Raw genomic sequence first — 17,911 nt, 5'->3', positions numbered from 1 at the left:
ATGGGGTATAGAAGGATACAGGCGGTTGGTCTAGATAGGACACCTGATTGGCGCAGGCTTGGAGGGCCGAAGGGCCTATTCCTGTGCTGTATTCTTTGTTTATAACCTGTTTCATAACTTTTTAATTGGAGTGCGGATTTTTGGTAACCTTCCTGGTCAATCACCGAGTGTCTGAACCCAAGTGTTTGCTCTTCCAGGTGGTTTCGACTTGGACATAAAAGGGTGGGGCGGTGAGGATGTTCACCTTTACCGCAAATACCTCCACAGCGACCTGATCGTGATTCGAACGCCAGTCCGCGGACTATTCCACCTGTGGCACGAGAAGCGGTGTGTGGACGAGCTGACTCCTGAACAGTACCGCATGTGCATGCAGTCCAAAGCCATGAACGAGGCCTCCCACGCCCAACTGGGAATGCTGGTCTTCAGGCACGAGATTGAAGCACATCTCCGCAAACAGCGACACAAGACCAGCGTGAAAAAAACATAAAGAGACGCCCAGGCCGCTTTGGCTTCAGCATCAGGAACCTGATACTGACGGTGAACCCACCACGGAAGCAAATTGCTTTCAAGCCGTTTCCTGCAACGTGAAATACCTCTGTGACATGTGTCGTTCCCCTTCAACCTGAGGGAATGTCAGGCATATGCTACTGGTGGGATTTATGGTTTGGAATGTCCACAGCTTCAGGTTCAGTCAGAGGTTAATACAGGTCAATTCCACTGCTCACGTGAGACACTAAAACTGGATGGTGGCTCTTCCGATATTGACAATTACAGCACAGCAATGTGTGCATGTGTGTAGTATTTATATATTCTCATTGAAAGACTGAGTTATTTTTATTAAGGCCTTGCTCTGAAAAATGAATCAACAGTTCATGGTCTGAAGGGGTCATTTAAGCCAATCATGAACCATTTGGTAGATGTGAAGGAGGAAGCCCATTTGGACAATTCTAGCTTATTCACCCCAAACCGCTGTAACCATTCCGGTCTCTGCCATCGGACTCCGAAGTTCACCCCACCTGTTGATCACTCCTAAATTGGTCTTTACCTGTGACCCCCCCCTTTCACAATTTATTTTACATTCTCTATTCTATTTGCCATCTTGTATGTCTCTGTAAGATCACCCACAGTAAAAAATGTTAATACTCGTTTGAAGGATGTGGGGCGGTGCTGGCTGGATCAGCATTTATTGCCCATTCCTAATTGCCTGTGAAAGGTGGTGATGACCTGCCTTCTTGAACCCGTCACAGCTCATGTGGTGTAGATACACCCACAGTGCTGTTAGGAAGCAAGCTCGCGGATTTTGATCCAGCGACAGTGAAGGAACAGCGATATAGTTCCAAGTCACGGATGGTGAGTGGCTTGGAGGGAAATTTGTAGGTGGCGGTGCTCCCACGCATTTGCTGCTCTTGCCCTTGTTGGTGGCAGAGATTGCGGGTTGATTTGTCCTGGGATCCTTTTAAGGCGGAAGAATGTAAGTTTCTCAAAGCCTTCTTACGATAGGGATCAGCCTCCGGCTTCTGACCTGCATTGTCTACAGCAGTTGCAGGTCTCCCTGTGTCTCAGAGACCAGAACCAGATGTATGAGTCAAGGTGTGGTCTGACCACTGTACTGTAAAACAACTGTTTGCTATTATAAAGCGCTTTATTGCAGCTCTCCCATTGGCCCAAAGTGTTTCATGGACAATAATTGACTTTGAATAGGTGGTCAGTGAAGTACAGGTGGTTAGTGAGGAAATGTGGCAGCGAACAGATTAATGAACAAATGACCTGTTTTTGGAGGTAGTGGCTGAGGGAGGAATGTTGGCTTGGATACTGGAAGATGCCTTTGCTTTCCTTTGAAAATCTGAAGAGTTTATGAATGACTTGTTCTCTACAGTTTTGTCAGTATTGTTGTGTACTGCTCCAGTGATTGGACCCATTAAAATGTCCAGTCTACAAAAAAACCATATTACTCCACTTCCTCCGTGGCCATTTTGATACACCACTCATGAAGTACTCGTATTGCTAATTTTCTTCCTTCCTATGTGCAATATTCCACATTCAGTTTCATCTGCTGCCATTTGGGTGTGTTATCAAGCCTATTTTGTAGGTCACCTGCAGTGTCCTCAGATAAAAGCAGACTGACTGGTTTGACCTGCTTCCTGGCAAAAGGAAAAGGTGCAGCAAACCACCAAAAGTGAAAGGATCAGAAGGCCTCGCAGATTCCAGGCTTAGCAAACTTTGTGTGTCTCACAGACTCAGCTGCCAGAAGTCGAGCAGCGAAACTATTCTCACCCATCCAGGACACGTTGGGGCTATTTTCAGTCCAATATATTCCACGTGGATTAACAACTCTGAAAAGGTTCCTCAAACCTTGAATTGCACTTTTCTGCTTATTTGCTTCATGATCTGTAGCAGCCTGCGATGTATGAAGTGGAAGCCTTACTAACAAAGCCTCCTTGTACAGTGCAGTGAGACTATGTATTAATTATACTGCCTTAGAAGTATTTTCTCAATCAGTCCAGTGGTATCTCCAGTGTACAAGTTACTTCATAAGATACACATCATAAGCACCTTTTGTTTTTGCCTTTCTACAATCAGGTAGAGCAGGAAATTGTTTCAGTAAACAACCATACCTTCGGTTTCATTTCTAAGGGAATCATGAAATTAATTCCAGAGTGGAAAACATTTAGATGTAGTCAACCATTTTCTGCTGATGTGTTTGTATCAAGTCACGACTGTGTGTGAAGAGGATTGTTGCAATCCCACCTTATCACAGTCCTGAGGTAGACAAAGGAGATTACATGTAGCACAGGTACCCAGAGCAGGTTTGTTTTTGAACGTTCATTCTTGGGCTACGTGATTCCTACTTGTCCTCGAGAAGCTGGTGGGGAGCTACCTTCAACCAGCGACACAGATGCTGTAACCTTCTTCATGTGATGAAGATACTGTTGAGTAGGAAATTCCAGGATTTTAACCTGACGACGACAATGAAGGAACAACGGAATATGTCCAGGTCAGGTTGATGTGTGACTTGGGAGGTAATGACATTGCCGTGGCCTTGTCACCCGTTATTCTAGGTGGGTGGGGTTTATAGATTGAGGAAGTGCTGCAGATGAAGCCTCGGTGAATACATTTGAGTTGGCTTCAAGCAGCAAGAAAAAAAAATTAATGTAACAACTGTTAAACTTAAGAATATGTCAAGGTTAGGACAGAAAAATGTTTGGAAAGGCACAGCAGGTTGAAGGACATTAGAAAGAAGTGTTAACTACACCTCAACTGCAGATTTCCAGCATTTCTTTTGTTGCACCTTTGAAACTATGGCAGGAGGCTTCTAGTGCTCAGTGGCACTGAGTTAACCAATATCTGGCAGAAACCTTGGGCTGGATTCTCCGATTTTGAGGCTATGTCCGGAGGAAGTGTCTTTAGTTTTACGGTGAAAAAGTTGGCGCCGCCCCTGCACCTATGCTCCGCCCGATTGGGGGGGGGGGCTGTGGCTATCAGCCGCACCACGTAAGACCCCTGGCGTTCGACAGAAACGGCCAGAGAATTGCTGGGTCCGTGGCCGCAAATGCACACGCCGGCGACCTGCAGCGGTCATGCCATACAGCGTGGCGCCGGCTGCGCACAGACCCGCCTGCCAGATAGTGTCCCCCGGTGCAATCCCCGGACCACCCCCCGCCAGTCCCCGCCGAAGCCCCCCCCGGCTAGTGGAACAGCCCCCCCCCCCCCCCCCCCCCCCGACTTTTGCGGCACTGAACACAGTTCGCAGTCGCCATGCGAGGTTGACAAAAGCTCAGTGCGCGTGTCCCACGCCGTCGGAGAGTCGGTGCATCGAGGGGGGCATTCAGGTGGCGCCCTGAGGCCCCTCCCTGCGGCGTACTCAGAGATGATGCCGTTTTGGAGGGGGTGGAGCATCCGCAAACAGGCACCGCTCCCGATTTCAGCATCAATAGGGATTCTCCGCCTGCTTGCCGACTACGATTTTAGCATTGGCAAGCGGAGAATCCCAGCCATGGTATTGCTAAAGCTGAGAGGCCGGTCGTGTGCATGTATATAGGGACTATTTGGGTAGTGGCAGGCAATCAGAAATTGCAACCCCGCTCATGTCCAGATCACATTCACCAACAGCACCAATCGCTGAAAGATTTTAGGTTTGAGATTTTCAGGAACAATAAAGCCTTAAGGATAGCAACCTTTCCTTAGGAACTATTATTTACTAGGACCATAGTACTTGTGCACATACTCATTCTCAGGAGAAGGTGGGGTTGGGGTGGAAGACACACAAATTGAGTTACCAAAGGCTGTGTGATTGAAACCAGATCGCATTAAATCTAGTTTGCACTTTACGATTGTAAATCAATGCTTGTGAAAAATTAGAGCCTCATATACTTCCAGGTGGAATGAGTATCTCTGATTTCTAAAGACACAATAGTCAGCAATAGTGGTTGACATGGAACCTGCGAAGGGTGTGGTTACAATCTGTTTCCTTTATGCCCTCATCGTAACCATGCCAACACCAATGCCCCCCCCCCCCCCCCCCTCCCGGTAAAAATATCGACCCCCCCACTAATCACAAAAACAGAGGCCAAGTTTTTATTTTCCTGTCAGAATGAACTGCGCCATTGTATCAGTGAGTGTCAGAGAGGCGGAGAGGAGGAAATACCAAGAGAGACGCTTAACCAGGATACCTTTTGCAAAGTGAATTTTGTAAAATATGTTGGACCAAACAAGTAAAATCTATGCAGTATTTGTACAGTCAATCTGTTGATTTCAGATTTGTGGAGTGCTGTTCATATTTTAAAAATTGTTTATAGCTTCAGTGTTAAAAAAAAGTGTTGTGTTTACATTAACTGGATTTTATAAATGCTTAACGTAGGGCTGGGCATTCTCAACTTAACAAATATATCTAGATTAGAACCTATTCATCAAATAGACCACTGTGGTCATTTCCGCTCCAGTCCATTCCTACACACAAGGCTCATACATAGTACATTTCACAACTTAGAAAAGTATTGAATCATTGGCTTACGTAACTGGAGGCCATTCAGTCCAGCCTGCAGTGCTGGCTCTTTAAAAGGCGTATCCAATTAGTTCCACTCCCTTGCTCTGTCCCCATAACCCACCAAAAGTTTTCCTTTTCAATCCAGTTCCCTTTGGAAAGTTGCTATCGAGTTGGCTTATAGGCCGTGGTCCAGATCAAAATACAGTCCATAAAAAAAATGTTCATTTCCCTTTTAGTTTTAAAGACTTGGAAGGCTTCCCGAATCGAGATATGCATGAGGAAGACAAAGCGAGTGCTTGCATCCATTTTGATAATGTGCATTTCCTGCAACAGATCATTGGCTTGAAGCCCGAGACTATATTAAGGGGTGCCACTCCGTATCAAGCATGGCTAAAAGCATATGTTGGGAAAAATTGCAGGTTGATAATCAACCCATTTGGCAGTGGCGGCACGGTCGCACAGTGGGCAGCAAGGTAGTACAGTGGTTAGCACTGCTGCTTCACAGCACCATCGACCTGGGTTCGATTCCCGGCTTGGGTCTCTGTGTGCAGTCTGCACGTGCGTCCTGTGTCTGTGTGAGTTTCCTCCAGGTGCTTCGGTTTCCTCACAAGTCCCGAAAGACGTGCTTATAATAATAATTGTAATAATCGCTATTGTCACAAGTAGGCTTCAATTAAGTTACTGTGAAAAGCCCCTAGTCTGTTCGGGGAGGTCGGTCCAATTTGGGAATTAAACCCGCGCTGCTGGCCTTGTTCTGCATTACAAGCTGGCGATTTAGCCCACTGTGCTAAACCAGTCCCTTGTGCTTGTTAGGTGAACTGGACATTCTGAATTCTCCCTCAGTGTACACGAACAGGTGCAGGAGTGTGGCGACTAGGGGATTTTCACAGTAACTTCATTGATGTTAACGTAAGCCTACTTGTGACAGTAAAGATTATTATTGTTATTAATACATCCTCTGCGGTCATCAAGACCAGAGTGGGATTTGAACCAGAAACTCCTGGTTCAGGAGGAAGGCATGCTACTCACTGCAGCACAAGACCTCCACATTCTTTTGCCAATTGTATTAAATCTTGCTCGTTGTCTTCTAGTTACTGACCTTGCTGCCAATAGAAACAGTTTCTATCCAGCTACTCATTCAAAATCGTTCTTAGACCACACTCCACAGCTAAGCTAATTTCAATTTAAAGTGACACTCAAAAGCTTGCCTTGAGCAATGGCACAGCACTCAGATTGAATTCGTTCAAGATCATGCAGTGTTGAGAACACAAAGCAGAAGGGCACGACTGAAGTTTCTATCTATCAACAGAATGTGACCCAACAAGATTATATAGTCAACTATGTGGCAAAAGCAATCTTTTTTTGAATCCCTGTGTTAGTTAGTGTGCAGCTGTCACCTGCATGAAGGATAGGATTGAATTGCACTGATACTGAAACATACATGGCCTATAGAAGAGCAGTGTGTGTAAACTTTGCTTCAGTGATCCTCAATTATCTCAGCCTCAATTCCAGCCTCAGGTGACTGTCTGTATGGAGTTCACACTTTCTCCCCGTGTCTGCGTGGGTTTCCTCCGGGTGCTCCGGTTTCCTCCCACGGTCCAAAGATGTGCAGGTTAGGCGGATTGGAAATGCTGAATTTCCCCAGAGTGTCCAAAAGGTTAGGTGGGGTTACGGGGATAGGGTGGAGGGTTGGGCTTAAACAGGGTGCTCATTCCAAGGGCTGATGAAGACTCGATGGGCCAAATGGTGCACTGTAAATTCTATGATCAGGCTGGGTCGCTTATTTTTATAAATTGATGAATGCAATCAACGAAGATGTCAAAAATAGTACAGGTCTTACCAACGATTTATGGGATGTGTCAAATGGAATGCATAGAATTATTCTTTACTTAAAATATGGGTGACAGAACAAAAATGTGAAGTCCCATCGTGGGTTTTAAAAATCAGCATCGACATAACAGTTAATTTTATAGTCGTTTGTTAGTACTGAACTGGAGTATCGCTGTAAACAGAAGGGAAAAAACATTTTTTTTCAGGTCACAATTAGAAAACCCATATGTTGATGGAATAATATATATAAGGGTGAAAACAAGCTCCAAGTGAAGAAGGAATTGTACACAAAAGCTTTCCGTCACAGCACTATGTTTGACCAGTGGCGCTGTTAAACCTGGTACAGAATTACTGAATGGGATTGCCCAGCCCTATCAAACACATTGCCGAAGGGTTTGTGTGCGCGCGAGAGAGAGAGAGAGTTGTAAAGTTTCAGGGTTCCTTTGCTGTACATGTTGATAATGTAACGTCTCTGTAAAATACTGTACAGTAACTGAGTTCAGGTAAGCTGTGCTGGTTGGAGGGAGCATAGTTTTGTATAATTGCTGAACAACGAACGAATTTCACAATAAATGTATAAACCCCTTCTCCATGTTGGGAGTGTGCTTTCCTACTCCTGAAGTGGCATTTTCAGCCAAGGAAACATTTCACCCCCACCTGGTTTTCCTGATGGTGACAAATCAGGAATAAAGTTTTTAATGGCAAGAGGGATCATCCAGCGGGAATAAATTCCATTAGTGCAGGATCGCGCTTGGTTAACAAAGGGTACGGCCAATGTTGCGGATGCTGCATGACTTTTTAAACACCATTGCCAGGCATTGGGAGTCCTACAATAGGATACATCATATTACAGACAGTTTCATGAAGGAGGCTATTCTGCCCATCGAGTCTGCACCGGCCCTTGGAAAGAGCACCCTACTTAAGCTCACACCACCTTATCCCAGTAACCCCACCTAACCTTTTTTGGACACTAAGGGCAATTTAGCATGGCCAATCCACCTAATCTGCACATCTTTGGACTGTGGGAAGAAACCGGAGCACCCGGAGGAAACCCACGGGGAGAATGTGCCGACTCCACACAGTAAGTGACCCAAGCTGGGAATCGAACCTGGGACCCTGGAGCTGTGAAGCAACTATGCTAACCACTATGCTACAGTGCTGTCCTTTATATACCTTTAAAAAAAAATAACCCAGGTATCAAGCACCACTTTCTCCCTGGGTTTCAGTGTAAGGTGACACATTCAGTTAAGACCAGTCAAAAAAAATAAGCCCAGGCAGTTGCCATACCTGGTTTTGGTGAAATATCACATGGTTATAATTCCACTTTATTAAATAGCAAGCCCAATGATGATCAGTGGGGCATTCCAAATGGCTTAAGTTTGGTACATACTTGACTATCTGGAACAATGGTCCTCAAAATGAGATCCTCCGTGGAGACCTTCCCGAGGGTTTGCAACACATGATCAGTCTTGCGTGCGAGCGAGCGACACGAGGGATCACCAAGGATGCAGGGGACAAGGGCTGCCAAGTGAGCGGTGGCTGGAGTTGTGCACCAGTGTTCCTGTTCTCCACATGGTCCCCGAGTGCTTTATCAGCTCCCTGCTCTTGGTCAGTTTTCTGCTGTCCTTGAGCCTCCCTATGGTGTTCAGACTCCTATTCTCTTCTCTTCAGGATCCTGCTAAGGATAAACAGACTCTGTGGCAGGGAGCATCTGACTGATATTTGAAAGTAAATACCTGGTTTTCATAATACAAACTTTTACATGCAGAATTTCCATGTTATGAGTATTATATAGTACAGGTATTAAACCTTGGTTGAGCAGGAGAGGGTGGGATCTGTGGTTACTAATCCAGATCTAGAATACAGGCATGGTTCTGGATAGATTTTATTTTTATTAAAATCAAGTAAATGTCTCAGTTCATCTTCAAATTGGCAGTTGTATGAAAATACATTTCATCCATTATATATGATTAAGAGGCGTACATCGCTAATATTACATTGTCAGAGACTTGTATACAACAGCAGCAAATCAACTTTACAATATATCCAGTATACATATAAGTAAAATAAGTGGACTTAACAGTTTGCATACTTCGCTCATACTACCTGCAAGGAATCCCAATCTACAATATACAAAAATGTGTACCATAAGACCTTGCAAATGAATACCCCACCCTTCAAAAACAAAATAGCAACAGCTATAACCCTGAATTTGTTCTTAAATAAGTAGGTCAGGTCGAATATTGTCCACTTTTGAATGTGATCAATATTCTTCTTGCATAGTGAAGAATCTTCTCAAAGGACGTTTCATTTTATTGCTGGGCCTCAAGTTACCTTACCCGACCGTCCACGGAAGTGAACATTTTGAAGGAAGACTACAATAGATGTGGCAGCAGCTCCTGGTTTGAGACACTCTAGTTGAAGAGATGGGCATAGTCTGGAGGATCCTTGAACTGGCCACATGGTTCAAGTAAAAGTTCAGCACCCGCTAATGTGATTGGTTCCTCCTGCCAACAGCAAGGCTGAGGTTTAGGAAACAGAGCAGTTGTATATATTGCTTACATGAGGACAATGTTTAGTAAATAAAAACATACAGTTCACACCTTCAAAACAAAGAACAGGCTTATTTTTTCTTCACATTTTCCAATCAGATGGTTCAACATTTTACCCAAGCATTGATAGTACATGGCATTGGTTTGTTAATACTAGCACCCCCCCCCCCCACCCATTCTAAACCTCAGTCAGACACCAACAAAAGCATCTAACACAATCCAGTGGCAAACCAATATATTGTGTCACAGAAATAGCATGCTGCCATTATGATATTCCAAGGCCCTCTGGAGTGTTAAACTCCTGCCCCGCCCTGGCCACAAATCCCAGCCACCCAATGCCCGTGCCAGGTCCTATCAGCTTGGTGCCCAGGGAGACAGAGTCACCTGCTGGACTGGATCCAGCGCAGCTTACCCCCTTAAGCCCAAAGTGCAGTACCAGCACCGCCCACCGCTCCCAGCGGCACTGCCAGTACTAGAAAGCTAATCAGACTTATCAGTAACTCTTGTGAAGCAGGACTGCCCGTTTCAGAAGGGCAAGAGTCCCACCCACAGCATATCAATGGCTAATTGGTGGATAAATGGTTGTAGATGAACTCTTGGCAGGCTCACCCCTGACTTTTTAAACCAAGGGAGTGGGGAATTCAGCTCACTGTATAATTCAGGCGATAGTGTAGATAATTTGTAGAATGGATTTGATGAGCAGTTTTATGGTTTAGGAGCTTAAATGTTCGTCACTTGACTTTTGCTGATGGCTTTAGAATACATTCTCAGAACAGTAATGGAAATTTGATTTGTTAAATAAATCTGGAACAAAATGTGACCGTGAAAACACGGAAAATGTTCACTAAAGTGAACACTTTAGTTCACCACCATCCACGCGGTTTGGAATAAATGCAAGCCTTGCCAATGATGGTCACATTCCATGAAGGGTTTAAATAACATATTCCTGAATTTGTTATACCTTCTGCTGGGCCACCAGACATTCCCATTCACTCTTAGTATATCCAAACAAAATTGTTTCCATCATAGAATTCACAGAGGCTATTCGGCCCATTGAGACTGTACCGGCCCTTGGAAAGAGCATCCTATACCGGCCCATACCTCCACCCTATCCCCACCTAACGTTTTTTGGACACTTAGGGGAATTTGGCATGGCCAATCCACCTAACCTGCACATCTTTGGACTGTGGGAGGAAACCAGAGCACCCGGAGGAAACCCACGCAGACACGGGGAGAAGATGCGGACTCCGCGCAGATGGTGACCCGAGCGGGGAATTGAACCTGGGACCCTGGAGCTGTGAAGCAACTGTGCTAATTCACTGTGCTACCGTGCTGCCCATTAAAAGGACATTAGTGAACCAGGTGGATTTTTACAACAATCGTCTGATGGTCATTATTAATTCCAGATTATTTTTTAAAGATTGAATTTCTTTATTGAATTCAAATTTCACCGTCTGCAGTGGCAGGATTTGAACCAGGGACCCCAGAGTACTCCGGATTACTAGTCCAGTGACAATACCACTATGCCACTGCCACCCCATCATTAGGAAGTGTGGTGTTCCTGGTGTTGTTTAATTTAGGATGGTTGGCATAGCGTTCACAAAGACCACAAAGTAGCTTGAACTTAAACAAAGCTATACATTTATTAACACTACTAATTTAGATTAGACATGTACTCCTAAAGAATACACAGTTGATTATTAACATTTAAACTACACTCACCTACAGCTAATCTTAATATAGATATAAACTATGATCTGCTCTCACTTACACTATTTGTACTTCTGACTCTCTCTAGCTAACTCCTGCACACACTCTCCCACAAGGCTGAGCATCACTGCCTTCTATACTTGTAACTGTAGCTCTCTCTAGTGGCTACTTTAGACACTTCATAACCCTTGCAGTTCTTGCATTTAAGATAATACCACAGGGAGGACTGTCCGACTCTACCCGCTTCCCAAAATCCACCAACAGGAATGCTCAGGTAATCGTTTCTCGGCCTTTTGGCTAAGATCAAGTGTAGTATCTGTTCTTGAGCGCGAGGTCAGGTGTAATGCCTGGATCTGGTATGTCTCTCTTGTGGGAACCATGAATTGGATTCAATTTGAATTGTTTTTTGGAGCAGGCAAGGAGCTGGATTAGGGGTTTGCCCCTGTCCACACGCTGAGCTCTGGCTTTGTAACTCTGATAAAGTAATTTAAAATAAAAAAAGGAATGCTCAGGTAAAAATAAAAAATTTAAAAATCCACAGTATTTTGCTTTTATTTCTAGGTTGCACGGTGGTGCAGTGGTTAGCACTGCTGCCTCACAGCACCGAGGGCCCGGGATTGATCCCGGTCCCGGGTCACCGTCCGTGTGGAGTTTGCACATTTTCCGTGTCTGCGTGGGTCTCACCCCCACAAACCAAAGATGTGCAAGGTAGGTGGATTGGCCACGGGAAAAAAAAAGAGAATTGGGCACTCTAAATTTATATTCTTTTTAAACAATTGCTTTTATTTCTTAAAACGTCCTCTACTGTGAAGGGGATAATGAGCAGAGGTGGCGATAAGATTACACTCCCTGGGGAAGTGTCAATATTCCATTTTCTCCTGTAACTCAGCGAATTGTAAAGCAATCCCCAGGAATGAGCTTGAAGTGGTATCTCGGTTACCAGCTGGGGTTTCATTTTGCTTTACTTCTCATGCTGACTATTAGATTAGGGAGACGCGCTAATCTGTGCCAGATGGGTTTTATCGACCTTCATAGGGGCCTGTTAATCTTTCAGGATACTATTAAAATCTCAACCCAAATATTGTCAGAACATTGCTGGTAACATATTCAATCCTGCGGCTGGCCCAGGTTGCAAAGTGTAAAAAGTGCTTGGGTCAGAAACACACACAAAAAAAACACAAGTCAGGGTCACTTTAATCACACTTTGAGGAATTTCCCCAGTTATTCCATGGGCAAAGTCTTGTTGTAGCTGTTTGAAGTTGAATGTTTACCCAGTTACACTGACGTTACAGCTTTTCAATTTAGTCACTTAGTCTGGGGGGGGGGTCCTGACAACAGGTTCCACCTGGGTGTAATTCTCTGCAAATTTGGATAAAACATGTTCATTGCGTGGAGCAAAAATACACGGGCACAACGATTTCAACACATCTTGCATCACCAATAGCACTGGTCCAACTACAAATGAAATCTCTTGGTTTTTCACCTCCCCTGCCACCCCAAAAACAGAATTCTCCCCCTTTGCCGACCTCTGGTTCTCCCTTTAAATCAGTAACCTCTGACCTGGTTCTGCAGAGCCGCCGCTAGGTTTCGCAATCAGCGAGTCATTCGGTATTGACCACTCTCCGTGCGTATAGAAACAAAGGCGATTGACAAAAAATGGACGGGCTCTCTTGCCAACAACTTTGCCAAGTTGGAGGGCAGCAGAGCAGCCAATGCACTCAGCGAATGTCAAGACGTCTCTCGCTCGGGTTAACGGAATCTACTGAACCAGAGAGGCCACTGCGGTGGAATCTAAAACATCCTTCCTTCACCCAACGCTCAAATGCACACACACTGCCAATGAAATCTACTGGAAAGCAATCAGGAGCAGAATCCCGTCTCCAGCTTCCCTCCTGCCTTCCTTCTGCTACAGGGATTGACCTAGCTCATCCAAGAATAGACCGGATACCAAAAAAGAAAAGTCCTCCCTCGCCCGATGAAGGTTGCACGGTGGCACAGTGGTTAGCACTGCTGCCCCACAGCTCCAGGGACCTGGGTTCAATTCCGGCCTCGGATGACTGTCTCTGTGGAGTATGCACTTTCTCCCAATGTCTGCATGGGTTTCGTCCAGGTGCTCCGTTTACATCCCACAGTCCAAAGATGTGCAGGTTAGGTAGATTCGCCATGCTACATTTGCCCCTTAGTGTCCAAAAGGTTAGATGGGGTTACTGGGATAGGATGGAGGCGTGGGGTTAAGTAGGGTGCTCCTTCCAAGGGCAGGTGCAGACTCGATTGGCCGAATGAACATAGAACATACAGTGCAGAAGAAGGAGGCCATTCGGCCCATCGCGTCTGCACCGACCCACTTAAGCCCTCACTTTCACCCTATCCCCATAACCCAATAACCCCACCTAACCTTTTTTCTTTGGACACTATGGCCAATTTAGCATGGCCAACCAACCTAACCTGCACGTCTTTGGACTGTGAGAGGAAACCGGAGCACCCGGAGGAAACCCACGCAGACACGGGGAGAACGTGCAGACTCCTCACAGACAGTGACCCAGCGGGGAATCGAACCTGGGACCCTGGCGCTGCGATGCCACAGTGCTAGCCATTTGTGCTACCGTGCTGCCCAAGAGGAGGATGGCCCCCTTCAGCACTGGAAATTCTAGGATATCTACCCCACACAGCAAGAGAAGCAACTGACCAGCTACTCAAGAATCCCTTGAGCAACACAAGAATGGAGGGGAGCACCTTGTCATTTACCTTGTGATAGTCCACCAGGTCCACTAGCGTTGCGTGCTGTAACTGGTCTACACCAAAGAATGTGTACGAGTCCTTCGAGGTGTCGATTAGGAAGTGTTTAAACCCATCACTGCTTCGGTAAGACAAGCAATAACCAATTATCCGCTCACTGATACGGATTAGAAATGCCCCAGCCCCTTTCTTGCTCAGAAGCTCCTCTGTCTCTTGCCTGGTTATAACACCTGAAAATAAATCCCGGCAGTCAGTGAAAATAAACCCAGCAATATCTCAGGTAGCTTACGGTTTGGCAAATAAATGTCCCATGTAGTCAGCGGACTATAGGCTGCTCTCCACTTTAGGCGAGGGACAAGGTTGAGAGAGGAAGGGATCTTCATGAATGACCTCAGCCGGTACGGGAATTGAACCTGCGCCGATGACATTGCCCGGCATCATGAACCAGCCGTCCAACCAACTGCGCTATTTCGTACTATATACAGTAAAGTGAGCTCCTGGCCAATCAGGCTAGCAACTCTGCAGGATTGTAAATGTCACTGCCGGTACTACACCCGATCTACCATGAGGACTACCAACAGACAGAGGAGAGTGTGGGCAGTATGAGGGACCACCTACTTGCTCCCTTCCCGGTGTTGCGTCCCCCGATCAGGCACAGAGCACCTGAGGTGTAGTGCCGAACCCAGAGATATTGCAGACCCTGTCCCACTGCAGGGTGTGCAGGATAGGGTGACACATGGATGGAGACGAGTGAGAAAGGAACAAAATAAGGACGACGGTGGAGGTGTGTGGGGGGGGGGGGGGGGGGGAAAGAGAGAGAGAGAAACGTAAAAGTCAAAGAAATGAATGCCGCAATTTTTTAAAAAGTGACAAGAATTTAATGGCTTACCATGAAACCAGGGTGCTATGAGGTCACAGTCTTTTTCATAACCTGCTCGGAGTGGCATCTGCTGCTCTCTGAACCATCTGATGATTTTCTCCTGGCCGGTGTCGCTCGATTTCTGGGTTCGTACATCTTTTCTATAAAGTCAATGGAAAAAGTCACATCATTGGTCACAAGCAAGGGCATCCTCCTCTTTCGTTGTGACTACACTTCAAATGTTGGCTGTAAAGCACCTCAGAACATAGAGGTCTTAAAAGGTGCTATACAAATGCATCATTCTTCCATTGTTTGATTTGAACGATTGATGGACCTTTGAACGGTGTCTGGACTCTTGTGCTTTCCAATTTAATCGAATCACACAATCGCTACAGTGAAGACGGCGGCCATTTGTCCCATCGAGTCTGCACTGACCGTTCAAATGAGCACTCTACCCATACCCACATCCTCCCGTAACCCTATAACCCAAGGTGCACACTCCTGGACACTAACGGGCAATTTAACATTGCCGATCCACCTAACCTGCACATCTTTGGATTGTGGGAGGAAACCCACGCAGACAGGGGGAGAAGATTGCATAGAAAGTACAACGCAAACAGGCCATACGACCCGTTTACATCAGGCCATTTTCATTCATCATTTGCAAAATTAACAAGGCTCCCATTAGCGTTTTGGGGAATGCAGCAGCGTGCAGTTAGTCCATCCCTCTGAACTGTCACAGTGGAAACAAAATATACTGCTGGCAATCTCCGCCCTCTTTCTCCCTCCACGTGCTGCGGCGCCAGTCGAGTTAACAGGAAAAGTAAAAAGGTTGGGGGAGGAGTTGCAGTAAAGCTATATTTAATGCCTCATATAAAAGCAAAATACCAAGGATGCAGAAAATCTGAAATGAAAACAGAAAATGCTGGAGAAACTCAGCAGGTCTGGCAGCATCTGTGGAGTGAGTAAACATTTTGGATAGAAATGATCCTTCTACAGAACGTTCTGTTGGCTCCTAATTCATATGCCCTCCCAATACCAGGTTGGTGGAAGTAATTTAACAATGCACCCATAATTGCATGGGGACAGTTACTTCGTAAATTTTATTGACATCTTAAGATGTGGCTTAGTTTATATTTAAAAATGCAACCCCATGTTTGCTCTTGAGGTTCAGTATAGTCACACATCATCCACAACTCTCTGATAAAGGAAATGGACAACAAACATTCCATTGGAGACCTCCTGGATCCTTTGTAATAACAAGAGGAAACCACGGTAAAAGTCTCACGTGACTTAGACGTCAAGCATACAACGTCAAAGCTCAATCCGTCACTTGACAATAAAAGCATTAAAAAAGTTAACAGAATTGGGTCAAGCTGGCCCAAAACTTGTTAAAACCGACTTGGGACAGACGATAACACAGAAACTGTGCATTTTGCACTGACCTGCAGGACATCCATTCGCACAGATGAGCCAAAATATGAAACGGTCAATTGTGTGCCTCCAGAGCATGAAGCAGATTTATTGAAAGCAATGCCAAAAGGAGCAGAGGTCATGTAATCCCTGCTCACAGAACCATCCCTCCAATCCATTTTGGATGGAAATTTTCTCCCCCTGAAGCTCCATTCCAGTAGGGTAAAACTAACAGAAATCCACAGAATGTAGACACCAACTTGGAAATGCAACACCTCTCCCCCCAAAACAAACCTCGGATATTTAGTTCCAGATCTAAAAGTAGCTACGTCGCATTCACATGGGGAAAACATGCACTTAACAGCTCCAAACGGGAGATGTCTGATAGACACAATGGGGCAGTGCTATCTGCTGGCGAGTGGAGAGCAGTAAGAGAGAAATTAAACACAGAGTCTCAGACGCTCAGAGGATCGATTCAATGCATAGTGTTGCTCTTGGAGGGGAGAATTCTATGCAGCCAAATTAGTGGGTGTCACAATGGGTTAGCACTGCTGTCTCGCAGCACCAGGGACTCGGGTTCGATTCTGGCCTTGGGTGACTGCGTGCAGTTTGCACTTTCTCCCAGTGTCTGCGTGGGTTTCCTTCGGGTGCTCTGGTTTCCTCCCACAGTCCAAGATGTACAGGTTAGGTGGATTGACTATGCTATATTGCCCCTTGGTGTCCAAAGGTTGTGCAGGTTAACTGGGGTTACAGGGTTTGGAGATAGAATGAGTGAGTGAGTGGGCCTAGGCAGGGTGCTCTTTCAGAGGATTGGTGCAGATTCGATGGGCCAAATGGCCTTCCTCTGCACTGTAGCGATTCTACAGATTCAATTAATGAGCTTGCTACTTTTTGTGCTCACCTTGTGACTTAACTTTATCTTTAAAGTCTAGGAAGGGGTGAAAACATAGAAGCTGCATCTGGACGCTTTTATTTTGCTGGAACATGATAGGGAAATAAGAGCAGAATTGGAAAATAATTAATTAGCAGGAAGTACCTTGGAAAAAAATCCTTGCCAACAATATCATTGAGCTCTGCTTCCGAGCCTTTGGCCACAAGATTCAAAGCTATAATACTGGATGTGCAATCAATGGTTAGGAATCAATAGGGAACTTTGCTCCAGTTCTAAACCTCGGTCTTTATTTCACTGCAATCCCGGAGTTTATAAATTCCCACAAATGTTTTTCTGACTCTGCCCAGTGAGCGAGACTGTGGCAAACCTGCTTTGCCATTCAAGCATTTCAACACAGCTTGCTTGCTTCATAGGCCCTGTTGTTTATTTTAGTCCCTGACACTGCACTGTGTGACGGAAACTGGTGATTATTCATCAGCCTTTCAAATGTATCCAAACATACACTGCATTCCTTTCCACTGAGCACACGACCACTGGGCAAACAGCCCCATGGCTGGAGTGCTAACGTCCCAAGTGTACGGACTTGCCAAGCTGTCCCAAGTGCGAAAGCAAAAAACTTGGGCTTTCACGTGGGCACAAGATATTCAAAGCTGCCAATAACAGATTAAGGTTTGTTTTGAAATATAGAACATAGAACTTACAGTGCAGAAGGAGGCCATTTGGCCCATCGAGTCTGCACCGAACCAGTTAGGACCTCACTTCCACCCTATCCCTGTAACCCAATAACCCCACCTAACCCTTTTTGGTCACGAAGGGCAATTTATCATGGCCAATCCACCTAACCTGCACGTCTTTAGACTGTGAGAAGAAACCGGAGCACCCGGAGGAAACCCACGCAGACACGGTCAGACATCACAGACAGTGACCCAGCAGGG

At 45.6% G+C, this 17,911-nt stretch overlaps 2 protein-coding genes and 1 pseudogene across 5 annotated transcripts in view; 2 read left to right on the top strand and 1 right to left on the bottom strand.

The window, feature by feature from the left end:
- Positions 1-1,943, top strand: part of LOC140408353 (chondroitin sulfate N-acetylgalactosaminyltransferase 1-like) — a 280,049-nt gene extending 278,106 nt beyond the window's left edge. For both annotated transcript variants that reach the window (XM_072495438.1, XM_072495437.1), the window contains exon 8: positions 198-1,943. In XM_072495438.1, the coding sequence (XP_072351539.1) occupies positions 198-487 (290 nt within the window). In that variant the 3' untranslated portion in view covers positions 488-1,943. The remainder of the gene's footprint in view (positions 1-197) is intronic.
- Positions 1,944-8,686: 6,743 nt separating this feature from the next.
- The window catches only part of sh2d4a (SH2 domain containing 4A), a 53,913-nt gene continuing 44,688 nt past the window's right edge, over positions 8,687-17,911 (bottom strand). For 2 of the 3 annotated variants that reach the window (XM_072495434.1, XM_072495433.1), the window contains exons 7-9: positions 14,702-14,832; positions 13,822-14,042; positions 8,687-9,336 (exon numbers count right to left, since the gene is read on the bottom strand). In XM_072495434.1, the coding sequence (XP_072351535.1) occupies positions 9,229-9,336; positions 13,822-14,042; positions 14,702-14,832 (460 nt within the window). In that variant the 3' untranslated portion in view covers positions 8,687-9,228. The remainder of the gene's footprint in view (positions 9,337-13,821; positions 14,043-14,701; positions 14,833-17,911) is intronic. The other variant, XM_072495436.1, reaches the window with a different exon arrangement.
- On the top strand, positions 11,354-11,567 carry LOC140409669 (U2 spliceosomal RNA; annotated as a pseudogene).

This window comes from Scyliorhinus torazame, chromosome 3 (assembly GCF_047496885.1).
Source record: "Scyliorhinus torazame isolate Kashiwa2021f chromosome 3, sScyTor2.1, whole genome shotgun sequence".
Taxonomy (NCBI): Eukaryota; Metazoa; Chordata; class Chondrichthyes; order Carcharhiniformes; family Scyliorhinidae; genus Scyliorhinus; species Scyliorhinus torazame.
Note: the sequence above shows the minus strand (reverse complement) of the source record. Positions and strands in the feature narration are given on the sequence as shown.